At 44.6% G+C, this 13,113-nt stretch overlaps 1 protein-coding gene across 1 annotated transcript in view; it reads right to left on the reverse strand.

Annotated features, from left to right (window-relative positions):
- Positions 1-2,107: 2,107 nt before the first annotated feature.
- Positions 2,108-13,113, reverse strand: part of SYPL1 (synaptophysin like 1) — a 52,380-nt gene continuing 41,374 nt past the window's right edge. The window contains exons 4-5 of the mRNA XM_082257140.1: positions 12,050-12,232; positions 2,108-2,388 (exon numbers count right to left, since the gene is read on the reverse strand). Of these exons, the coding sequence (XP_082113266.1) occupies positions 2,263-2,388; positions 12,050-12,232 (309 nt within the window). The 3' untranslated portion in view covers positions 2,108-2,262. The remainder of the gene's footprint in view (positions 2,389-12,049; positions 12,233-13,113) is intronic.

Consider the following 13,113-nt stretch of genomic DNA (forward strand, 5'->3'; position numbering starts at 1 on the left):
AAATGCTGACTCCCCCCCCCCCCCCCCCCCCAAAAAAAAAAAAAACCACGTGAGGTGTGGTGCATGTTTACAGATACTGCAAAATACTGAATAGTTACAGATCATATTTAATTAAAATAAACATGACTAGGCCCAAAACAGCTCACAAAAGCATTGAAGGGCTATAAGCACTGTGTTAAGCCGGGTATATATTAGTAGATTTTTAACTGGACATTGGTAAAAAAAAAAAAAAAAAATTCTCAGTACATTCAACAGCTTGGCAAAATGTTGTTTAAAGTATTTCAAAATTTAGTTTACAGTGAATGGGCTTTACAGAATCAAATAAAAAGAAATATTCAGCGCTGGACTCTTGTACACACCACTAATAAATGGACCAGCAGCTAAGCACTCAAGGGCAATATCTCCAAAACACCTTCTGAATACATAATAGAAAAATAGTGCAGCGCAATCCTAGTGGTAAAATTATAAAATCATGCAGAGTCCCAGTGTTAATAGGTGTCCATATAAACAGATTGGAGACTTGAGACTTTTATCTGTTTATATGGACACCTATTAACACTGGGACTCTGCATGATTTTATAATTTTACCACTAGGATTGCGCTGCACTATTTTTCTATTCTATAATGGGCTTTACAGAACAAAAAAAAAACCACATACACCATTAGAAAGTAATGAGAAAAAAAAATTTCCATCCCGTTTCTTAAAACAATTTTTTGTCACTGTGGTTGAAAAACTTTGATTCAACCACACCAACGATTAGAGAAGTCGAACAAAACATACTTAAAAAGAAAAAAATTGAAAGGAAAATCTAGTGCATACCTAACTTTAGACTTCAAACTAGTCTCTGTGGAGCCCCTTGGTTCCCAGACTGTACATTTTTGTACAGTTGAGATAAAGTCCTGTACCTTTAAGATCCATCTACATTTTTCAACTGTCAAAGCCTATACCACCTGCAGATAGTGTGGTATTTGACAGCTTAATGACAAGGGACATAGCAGGGCTAAATTTCAGCTTGGGCAAAAGCTAAAACCCCATTTACTTTTTGGGCTTCCAAAAGGATTGATGAGCTAACACAACATGCCTGCACTTCAGCACTAAACATAGAAATGTTTTAGGCCAGAGAACATTCGCTTTAAAAAGGAAACCTGTACCAAGAGGCCATATAGGCAATGTAAGCTGCCTGGATGTTGGGCTATTGAATTGGCTTCACTTTTGAGTTACCTAGAACAAATATGCAGATCAGTAGTTCTGACTTCACTTGCTGCATGCTTGTTCCAGGTTAGCATCTCGGGAATCCTAAAAGCCGGAAAACTTTTTTTTTTTCAGATCAACAATGACCGCTTTTTCTCTCTCAAGCAGTTTTCCTTTAAAGGGAAAGCCCAAAAAAAAAAAAAAAAAAAGTTACAGCAGTTTGGCAATTCGTTACTACTACAGTACTTAAAAGCTTTAAATCAAAAAATCAGAAAGGAATTATTTACATTACAGGTGTAAGTTTTTTTAGTGTTTCAAGTGTCACTTCGCATTCAAAAATAGGCTAGGTTTTCTTTATAGCCATGCTCCTCGAGAAAGCACATTAGTCAAGATGACATACCCAAAAAATACACACTGACAAGTTTGTTGGGTTAACCTAAAGTCCAGATCCTTACATGTTCACTATCACATATATAGTTTTATCCTATCATATGGCTAATTTTTTTTAAAAAAAGGACAACCATCAACAAAAATACTGTATTCTAATAACCGTTTTTTGGTAAATCTAGTGAGCATTTGTAATATATTTTTTCTCCCTACATGCCTTAATTTATATTTATTTCCAAATTTTTATGCAGCCATAGCTATCCTGAAAGGAAGACAGGTTCCAGAGAAAAAAAAAAACACTAGTTGAGGTGCTTGAGCAGTTGCAGTTTGGGTCAGCAACAGCTTCTCCAAAGTCTGGATCGAACCCAAGCTCATCAAAAATCTCAACCCGTCACTGCCACGTTTGCTAGGCAACATGCAAGTGTGGAGAAAATAAACATAAAACTAAGGCAATTGAAGAAAATAATTTATATTTATATACTGAATACCCTCATTGCGTACATCAAGTGTGTAGTTATCAGAACAAAATTTTTTAGATTGTCATCTTTTACGCAAAACAAATGAGTAATAGCGTGCAGATAACCTCATTTACCAATTTAACACGCAAAATTCCATTTTCATATATTTAAAGACCCCAAATTACAGGCAAAAAATATAAATGGACATCTGTGTTGGATCCTTTTTTACTTTGATGAAGGTGGCGGGCCTTGTTCGGGGTTTGAAGTTGGTGGTGGAGTGTGCAGATTAGTTTCCTTGTAGACAAACCATGCATTGCCTGCCCACAAAATCAAATTCAGGAATCCAAAAGCCTTAAAATGAAATATCAAAAATTATTAAAAACCACACAGTTTGCCAACAAACCCCTAATGAAAAACAACCCTATATGCAGAGTAAATTGGAAGAGTCACTGCTATCTACTGCTCCTTTTAATAGCAAAGCCACTGTCCCATTTTTTTTTCTTATGTACATATATAACTGAATAGAAACATTTATAGGTAAAGATGATCCAGGGAATACCAGATTGCCTCTTGGGGGAGGAGAGGGGAAGAGAATCAAGAAGGATTTTTTCCCCTTGCTGGAGCAAATTAGATCATGCTTTGCTGGGTTTTTCCATCTTCTTCTGGATCAACTGTGGGTATAGGACTGTGTATATGGGATTGAATGGTTTCCACCCCCTTCCTTTTTATTGGTTAAACTAGATCAGGGATGTCAAACTTAAAATTACTCAGGGGCCTGCATCAGCAATATGGTTGTCCTCAAGGGGCCAGTTGTGCATCTAAAACTTTGCATCTACTCTTTTATCATATTAAAATAATTGCCTTGGCATTTAATTACTGGTTTTTAATTTAAGTAATAACTAGCTCCGGGTTTAGGTGTGCGCCACGCACAGTGTGCAATATCTAATTTCCACCCCTCCTCCTGGGTTTTGACCAAGTCTGCACCCACCACTTTCCCCCTATCTCTGCCCCCACACCTCCACAGCCCACATTCCCCCCAACCCCCCTTCCCAAAAGCTTCCTCACATCTCTACTAGGCAGTCGCCACCCTGTGTATTGAGCTCTAGTACCCGTATAGGCGGATGTGTGTATTTGGCATTCGGCTCCAGTAACAAATCAAGTCTGTCGCCTTGCAGGGAGATCCTTCTGTCGGCTCTGACCCCACACTGCCCCACCTTGAGCGACACCGTCAGTGCCAGCAGGGAGGCGGGAGTCGCTGAGACCATTGCAGTCACTGTAAACACAGAAGTTTGTGTTTACAAGTGACGGCAGGAAGAGCTGGTGAGAACCGTAGATGGTGGCTGGGGGCTGCTGCGGGCCATACGACAAGCCCCGGTGGGCCAGATTTGGCCTTGTGTTTGACACCTGTGAACTAGATAGACTTGTGTCTTTATCAACCTGACTATGTAACATTTGACCTCCTAAATCGTGGAGGAAATATTTAAAACTCCAACCTGTTAGGCTCCTTTCACACGGTCCGCTCTGTCGGAGGACTCCGTGCTGCTCAGCGGTGGATCGATACACTGATCCCCCACTGAGCAAGCAGATGACAGCTCCCTCTCCGCTCTTGTGCGGAGAGGGAGGTGTCAGAGCCCTGCTGCTCTCTATGGGGAATCGGATGAGAGCGGACCGCCTGTCCGATCCCATCTGATCCCCTGGACGGATGGAAAAACTGAATTTTTGTAAAATCTTACCTGTAAAATTCCTTTCTCCGAGTCCTCCAACAGTCGCCGCCTCCTCTAAGTCATCACTATTGGGTTTTGACTTCGCGGACGCAGCCATGCCCTTCCGAGGTCCCTCAGGAAGGACAAAGAGGGAATCCGTTTTCCGAAAGGACTCCGTAGACGACAGGTAAACCCTGATCGCCCTGACAACATCCAAGGAATGCAATGCAACCTCCTTAGGATGCTTAGTCTTCGTACAAAGCGAAGGCAGGACGATGTCCTCATTAAGGTGGAACTCAGAGACCACCTTAGGAAGAAAAGACGAATGAGGTCACAAGACCACCTTCTTCTTGTAGATCACCAAGTAGGGAGAGCGGCAAGACAACGCCGCCAGCTCCGACACTCTGCGAGCCGAAGTGATCGCCACTAAAAAGGCAGACAGGTTGCCCAGGACTCCACCCCAGCCCGACAGGCTGGCATCCGTGGTAATCACCGTCCACAACAACGGACGGAAGGAAGGATTTTCCTTCTGACACAGCCGGGGACTGAAGCCACCACAGAAGATCCATTCTGGTCCGGTGACTCAATGAGACACTCAGATCCAAGGACTGAGGTAGTCTGTCCTACCTGGCCAGGATCTCCGCTTGAAGAAAACGTGTGTGAAACTGAGCAAAGGGTATCGCCTCGAAGGCCAATACCATCAACCCTAGGGACCGCATGCAGGTCCTGAGCGACGAGGATGGCTTGTCCCTGAGGGACCTGATCTCATCCTGTAAGGTCTGGAGCTTGTCCTCCGGCAAGAACACCCTTGCTTGAGCAGAGTCCAGAACCATTCCCAGATAGGGAAGACGAACTGAAGGAGACAAGGTCGACTTCTGTACGTTGATGGTCCATCCAAACTCCTGGATCGTCTGTACCGTGGTAGAGAGATCGCGCAGTAGGTCCTTGCGGACACTCAATCTTAAGAGGAGATTGTCCAGATATCCCAAGACCGCAATGCCCTGGGCCCTTAGCAGGCCCAGAACAGGCGCTAACACTTTGGTAAAGACCCTTGGAGCCGAAGCGAGACTGACAGGCAACGCCACAAACTGATAGTGGTCCTCCACTATTGCGAACCGAAGGTACCTCTGGTGACCCTCGAAAATGGGGATGTGTAGGTACGCATCCTTCAGGTTTATGGAGGCCAGGAATTCCCCTGGACTCTGGGAGGCCACCACCGAGCGGAGAGATTCCATACGGAACTTTCGAACGCACACGAAGCGGTTCAGCGCTTTCAGGTCCAGAATAGGACGCACCTTGCCCTCCTTTCTGGGCACAGTGAACAGATTGGAATAAAACCCCCAAAACCTGTCCCGATGAGGCACCGGGACAATCACCCCCTGGGCAAGGAGATCCTGCACCGCTTGATGCAGGTCCTGCAGTCGCCCTGGGGTCAAATGAAGATTTGAGGGAAAAAAAAAAAAAAAAAAAAAAAATCTGTCTGCCGGCCGGGAAAGGAATTCGATCTTGTACCCTGATCAAATGATTTCCTGAACCCACCTGTCCGGAATTCGGAGCAGCCAAGGTTGGAGGAAACCACGCAAACGTCCCCCCACCCCAGAAATGGGTGAGGGCGCCCCTTCAGGCAGAGGCAATTGACCCGCCGCACCGGCATTGCCGGACTTCTGCTTGCCCATCCAGGGCTTCTTCTGGCTACCTTGGCCCTTGAAGGGCTTGATTCCAAAAGGCACAAAAAGGACCCTTGATTGGGTCGAGAGGCGGAACCCCGCTTGCCACGAAGGACTTGTTCTTCGGGTTCTGGGGCAGCATGGTACTCTTGCCCCCCGTGACGCCTTTTACCAAGGTATCCAACGCCTCGCCAAAACGGCGAGAGCCAGCATAGGGAAAATAAGCGACTGTTTTCCGTGATGTCTGGTCAGCCGACCAGCTCTTCAGCCAGATCAGTCTACGGTTAAGCACCGCAACACTAGATAGGCGTGCTACCAAAGGGGCCTCATTTAAGGCCGCATCGCACAAATACACGACTCCTTGGTGAATTTGATCCACCATAGCCAGCGTGGCAGGGGGGGGGGGCAGAATCAGACGCGAGGTTGCATCTAAGCACCTTAGTGCAATCAGGCACCGCCTGAGCCACCAGAACGGACGCGAAAACAGGTTTGAGCAAGGAACCCGCCACCGTGTAGTAATGGCGGGCTAAAGACTCCTACCTTCTGTCCGTGGGATCCCGAAAAACTGGGGTCTCCTCAGTAGGAATCAAGGTAGCCTTGTTTAACACGGCCACAGTGTGATCCACCTGTGGAGGCACACACCATCTGTAATGAAACTCAGCGGGGCAGTGAAAAACCTGCGCCGACTTGCAGGTCCTATGTGTACCGAAGGAGGACACAATGCCCGGAGGACTGGGCTCATCCTCCCAGTGTAGTGTTTCTTTTACAGAAACAATCAACTCATCCATGGTCACGCGTTCAGGTGACCCCGGGGGAGAAACATCAACCGCCTCCCCCTCAGACCCCAGAGGGTCCAAGGATGAGCGAGACCCTGAAAAGGGCACGCCCGCCGCAGCAGCCACATCACCATCTGAATCAGAGGAGATCGATAATCTGGGTCTTTTCCTAGCAGCATGTTCAGCCATCAGTACCTTTATTTTGGACACTAAGGACGCCACTACGGCGGCCAAATCAGGTATAACAGGGGCCCCAGCAGGACTGGGGTTCCCCACCAGAGCTGGAGGAAATTTGCTGTCCTGACATTCTATTGCCCAAGGTAGAAAACAACAGTGCAATAAAAAGGTACTGGCCCTTTAATACCGCTGCGGAGTGCGCAGCCCACCGCTATATGTACAGTAACTAAAGACCCCCAAAAGGAGAAGAAACTGAGCCAGGAATGACAAAACAGAAAGTTATGGAAGAGACTGTAGAGCCCCACAGAGTGTTACCACATCGATCGCTGCTTTAGAGGAAAAGGAAGTGAGGTCATAAGAGGCTGAACTATAAGCTGCAATAACCCAGGGAAAATGGCTGCCTATAAAACTGAATGGGAGGCTTCAGGAAAATGGCCGCCGAACATGTGCTCAGAACGATCGATCTGCCACACGCAAGATGGCGCCAAAACAGCATGTAATGTAGCCCATAGTGAAGCCAGACATGCTTGCCCATAGTAAAAATGGCGAACCGCGCGGTTTTCCCCCGCTGCGGCCGCCACACACATAGTCTGCACCCCCAGAAAAAAGCACCGAAGTGACACAGGGGAAGGGGCTCCCAACAATACACAGCACCGCACGTACAAAAAGACCCCCGCAGGGATCGCCACCGGGAGCCCCACACAGGCACAGACATGGGGGACACACAGCAACACAGGACTGCCACCCCAGACAGAGGCCCCACACAGAAGTACTTACCTGTACCAGATGGCGTGGGGTGCCTCAGAACGGAAAGCCGCTGTCCTCACCTGACAGGGAATGCCGTTAGCCAAGGACATTACACTGCAGTATCGCAGATGAGTCCAGTGAGGTAGCCACCTCACAGCTGCATCCCTGCTGCGAGCAGGGATGGGTCGTTCATAATCCCAGGACGAACCATGGCTGAACACTTGACGGCGGGCTGGGGGTCCCTCTGACCTGGAGAACCAGGGCGGTCAGTAAGATTCCCAGCTCCGCATGAATCCATCTTCATCCGAAGAGTCGACTAAAAACTAAAGCTTACAAAAGAAACCGCTAGTATAACAAGAAAAAACTGACATCTTTAAAAGAAAATCAAATAAAGATTAGAAAGGCTGAGACTGTAGCCCCAGCACAGGGAAAGCCTAACTACTCCTGACGCTAGGCAGAAACAAACTGAGTTGGGAGTGATCACTGCAGGGGGGAATTGACCAGTGGGTCAGCCCCCATGGGTGTGTCTATGCAAATGCTTCTGTTCTTTTGACTAAGTCTTATGCCTAGCTACTCCTGCGGAGCGGAAGTCAATACCCAATAGTGATGACTTAGAGGAGGCGGCGACTGTCAGAGGACGTAGGAGAAATAGGGTTTCCATCCATCTGGATTTCACGGACAGGATCGGATGTGGGCGTCAGCAGCCATGTCTCCGCTGACATCCGCTGCCCCATAGGGATGCATGGAGGATCCGATCAGATCCGCCCAAAAAAAAAAACTGACAGGCGGATCTGATCAGATCGTTCGTGTGGAAGGACCCCAAGACTGTGGAAAGTACCCAATTGTTTACGATCGCTTCCTGCTAGGCTCCTAAAAACTGCATATTGCAAATCCCCACCCCTATACGTGAAGAACATTTCGATGCAGATTTAGCGGTCTTGGCTGGCAAGGAACTCTTACCCTTGGGCCCTGGGTTCTGTGGGTCAGACAGCCTGAGAGCGCCGAAAGGACTGCCAGGAAGAAGAGGAGCCAGAAGCTGGAGTAGCAGCACCTCTGGAAGCCAGACACTTGCCCTTTTTCTTAAGCGGCAAGAGAGCTTTTACCGCTAGAGATCTTTGGGCTATATTTGTCCAAGTCATTCATGAATATGCATTCTCCAGGAAAAGGAAAACCTGCCAGTAACTTTTCACAGGGCAGCACTTTTTAACCACAGAAACCAACGCATGTGAACAGACACTACTGTAAAAAGGAGAAATCTGTTGCATAGGAGTCCTTAAGGGGGGGGGGGGGGGGGGGACTGTTAAACCCCCCCCCCCCCCCCCTCACTAGTGTGCCTCAAAACACGTTTATTTTTACAAACTGACTAATGGCGCTTTTCCACTGCATAGAACCGTACCAGCTCGGCACGCTTTTGTGCTTTTCCACTGCGGTACCGCATGGTATAGGGTCGGAACGGTTCGGTACAGCACGGTATAGGTTTGCTTTTCCACTGCATGGAACCGAACGGTACGGCTCTGAAAAAAACAGTACCTACTCGATTGTGGTTCCAACAGGTACCATATCCCACAATCCTTTGCATGCAGTCACTACTAGCCACTGATTGGTCAGAGAATCACACCCACCCCGTTGTTATCCCACCCACTTAACTTTAGTACTACTTTAGTGGAAAAGCAAACCTATACCGTACCGTACCGAACCGTTCCGACACTATACCATGCGGTACCGCAGTGGAAAAGCAAACCGGGCCAAGCAGGGCCGAGTAGAGCCGAGCCGGTACTAGCAGTGGAAAAGTGCCATAAGGGTTTGGCAAACTGCAATAGCTGCCACTGCAGGTTTGCATAGCAGAACCCTCCAAGGCAAAGGATGTTTTTCACAGCGTCTCCAGTCTCTTGTCAGCCGGTTTATTTAAGAAGTGGGACATTATCAACTAGGCAGGCGATTCTTGTTGACTGGACACTGCTGTGTCCACTGCAGGCATGCTCCAATTTCTCAAAAAGGTTTACTCCATTGTACATAGTTGAGAAAATGTCTTTGGTGGCACAAACACCCTATTTAGGTGATCCCACTCAGCATAAAAAATAAAATCAATGGTGAAACCAAAGTGGACTGGTAAAAAAAAAAAAAAAAAAAAAAAATTATATATTATATTATATATATATATATATATATATATATATATATATATATATATATATATATATATATATATATATATATATATATATATATATATATATATATATATATAAATACATACATTAATATAATTTTTTAATACTGTGAACATAAATGAATATGAATTTATGGTCGGCCTTTATCAGCACCTTTTGAAGCAGGGTTATAAATCCTGCTTGTGTACCTTTCCTTCTCTGCCTAGGACTTGCTGGAGGTACAAAAGAGTGTGAAGGATCCTTCTTGCATATATAATATGATGCTGCCTGATCTCTGCCTTTTGCAAAAAAGTCTGTTTCTTACAACGCAATGTATTGTATATCCAACATCGAAGCTTCTCCTGAAATTGCCCTGGTCAATGATCCCTGGATCCTTCTCTAGCATCAAGGGATTTTACCACATTGCCTACTGGCTGCACATGTAGCCATCTCTAGGCATTGGAAGTCCACAGTCCCTCATACTCGAGTGGGCCCAAATACTCAATGACAATGGAAAGGTAGACTGTGGTGGCAGAAGACGCCACCCTCCGGTGCTTCTATTGGCTCACCGTGTGATCGGCGAGCCGCAGAAGGAATTCGCCTGCGGAGAAAAGTACACCATAGAGAATACCGATGACCAGATGGTCCCTGGCAGTCTCGATGACTCGCGAAGGTCCGAGCGCGATGTTAGACGTCAAGCCCGGCCTGGCAATTGTAAATACTGCCGTGATCTCAGCTGGATAGCCTAGAGCGTTTTTTTTTTGTCTAAGTCTTTCAGGCCTGTAGAAGAGATCTGAGGTTTTACTGACCCCAGATCTCTCCATAAAGAGGACCTGTCATGCACTATTCCTATTAAATGGGATGTTTACATTCCTTGTAATAGAAATAAAAGTGATCAAAAAAATAAAAAAGTGATTAAGAAAAAAAATAAAATTAAAAAAGCAAAAATTAAAAAAAAAAAAAAAAAAAAAAAAAAAAAAGTGTCCCCGTACGCTGAAGTGAACGCAAAGGTACGTCACGCTCAAATATGTAAACGCCGTTCAATCCACGTGCGAGGTATTGCCACGAACATTAGAGCAAGAGTAACAATTCTAGCCCAAGACCTCCTCTGTAACTCCAATCAGGTAACCTTTAACCACTTTACCACCGGAGGATTTTGCTGTCTTACGTCCAGGCCACTTTTTGCGATTCGGCACTGTGCGACTTTAACTGACAATTGCGGTCATGCGACGCCGTACCCAAAATGAAATTTACGTCCTTTTCCCACAAACAAAGCTTTCTTTTGGTGGTATTTGATCACCTGTGCGATTTTTACTTTTTGCGCTATAAACAAAAAAAAAAAAAAAAAAAGCGTAAATTTTGAAAAAACAATATTTTCATTTTTATATGAAATCCCCCCCCCCCCAAAAAAAAATGTAAAAATCAAAATTTTTTAAAATTTTTGGCCAATTTGTTTTCTGCTACCTAGGTTTGGTTAAAAAAAAAAAAAAAAAAAAAAAACACAATAAGCGTATTTTGATTGGTTTGCGCAAAAGTTATTGCGTTTACTAACTAAGGGAAAGATTTGTCATTTTTGGTGTTTTTTTTCTTAACGAGTAATGGCGTCGATCTGCGTTTTTTTTTGCGGGACTGCGACATTGCGGCGGACAGATCGGACCCTTGACTGACATTGACACTTTTGGGGGTACCAGTGACATTACTACAGTAATCAGTGCTATAAATATGCACTGTTACTGTAAAAATGACACTGGCAGGGAAGGGGTTAATTTTATTGGAGAGGGAGGGGTTAATGTATGCCCGGTGCTTACTAAAGTGTGTGGGGGGAGGTGACTGAGTGACACAGGGACAGATCGCAGGTTCAGCTATGCTGAACCCTGCAATCTGTCACTTAGGAGATCCGCCTGCTTTGTTTACAGAAGCGGGCGGATCTCCAAACTCGATTCCCTGACGATCGGTGAAGAGCAGCGGCTCCTCCCCTGGCCCGACTCCCGCTGTGACTGAATACAGCGGGAGCGAGCGGCGCCCACAAGGGGAGGAGTCCAGCCACGTAGGTCTACGCCGCTGGACGGGAACAAGCCACTGTGCCGCAGTAGAGGCACAGTGAGCGGGTAAAGTGGTTAAAAAAGGTTTTAAGCATTGCCTATGGAGATTAAGTACTGAAGTTTGGTGCCATTCCACGAGTGTGCACAATTTTAAAGCGCAACATGTTGGGTATCTATTTACTCGGCGTAACATCTTTCACATTACACAAAAAAATTGGGCTAACTTTAGTTTTTTTAAAACATGGTGAAACTCACACTGCCAAATGAATGAGCTACGCAAGAAGGTGGTATAAAACTATCAATAGCTGTGTATAGAGGGGGAGCAGCTCACTGACCATGTCAGCACTGGAAAAGAATGCAACTGCAGAGGTGGACAGCAGCAATCTCCTGGAGAGGGAGGGCAAGTGACCAGTGTTAAAGAGGTCAGCTGATGAACTACACTTCCTTATAACAGTTTTTCCATCCCCCAATCAATACAGGTAAGGGAGTTTTCTACAGTAGACTGGAGGCAAGGTAAGGCCTGTCCTAAAGGAGAGAAAGCCTTTTCTTTTCTGCAACAATAGTACAATAACAGTACAGCATTAGAGCAGTGTTAGTGTACAGCACCATGGCAACTGCAGATTGAAACAGAGGCTAAGAGGGTACTGTCTCAGACATGAGAAATAAGTTTCACTTTAAGCATTTTACCATTTTTCCTTTATTTTGCTATGAAGAAAAAAAAAAAAAAAAAAAAAAAAAAAATCTACTTACCACAGAAATGTTTAGCGTTCCCACATGTGGTTCCGTTCCAGCATGGCAATTGTATATGGTGCGATTGCATTGGTTCGCAATATTTTGCGAGTAGGTCACAGATTTAACATCGGTTAATCCTTTAGCCCATGCAGAGGAACTCACAAGCCACATAAAGGCAAAAATTACTGTGACTATAAAATCCTAGAAAAGAATAGTTGCAGGTATAAAGATTTTGGTTTAAAAAAACATCAACTTTTCGATAAAGCAAACCTTTGCCCGGACTATGAACATTCAACTATTTACCTATTCCCAACAATTAAATGTGTGTTTAAATTAAAAAGGCTGACAAGATTCTGCTCTTGATAGAAAATAGCTGAGATTTCTGTACCTCCGTTACCAGCTATGAAGATGAATTTCTCCAGAATTGCTATAACTACTGGGGTGAAGGGCTTGTATTAAATTGCTTTTACAACTAGTTTTGAATATACAAATACTTTATTGTGCATAATTTGGGTAAAGGTTATTTTAAAGGTCTACAAATAGTTGTTTTGAATGGCATAACTAATCAATGTTTCAACCTAAAAACTGTCAAAAATCCCATACATGATCATTAATTGTAGAGCTGAACTGTTTTTAAAAGAAAAAAAAATGCTATGCAATGTCAACCTTTTGTTTTACGTTTCTAACTCTATAGCAGAAAAGAGAATAGTTAGAAGCTTTCAGCTTTCAACACTGCCCCTGGATCTGAAATGGTCGATCCCGCAGTATTACAATTGTTTAGACACTGGCAGGTTTGACAGGAACTGGTTATTATCCAAATTATAGTAGGCTTGCTCCTAGTTTATAGTTTTGATTAGGATATTCAGTCTACCAGTATAGAACAACAGTAGGTTAAAAGCCATCATTTTATTTATTTTTTTTTAAATTGTATGATTTTGCCAAACTTGAACAAAAACGTCTGCCTCATCATAACATCATCAGACATCAAGTTTTTACAAATACATACAATTATTTGGAAGATAATCATTTTGCAATAAACCATCAGAAATCATTCTTAACAGCACTTACCAGTGGGAACAGTC

This window comes from Pelophylax lessonae (assembly GCF_965119305.1).
Source record: "Pelophylax lessonae genome assembly, chromosome: 4".
Taxonomy (NCBI): Eukaryota; Metazoa; Chordata; class Amphibia; order Anura; family Ranidae; genus Pelophylax; species Pelophylax lessonae.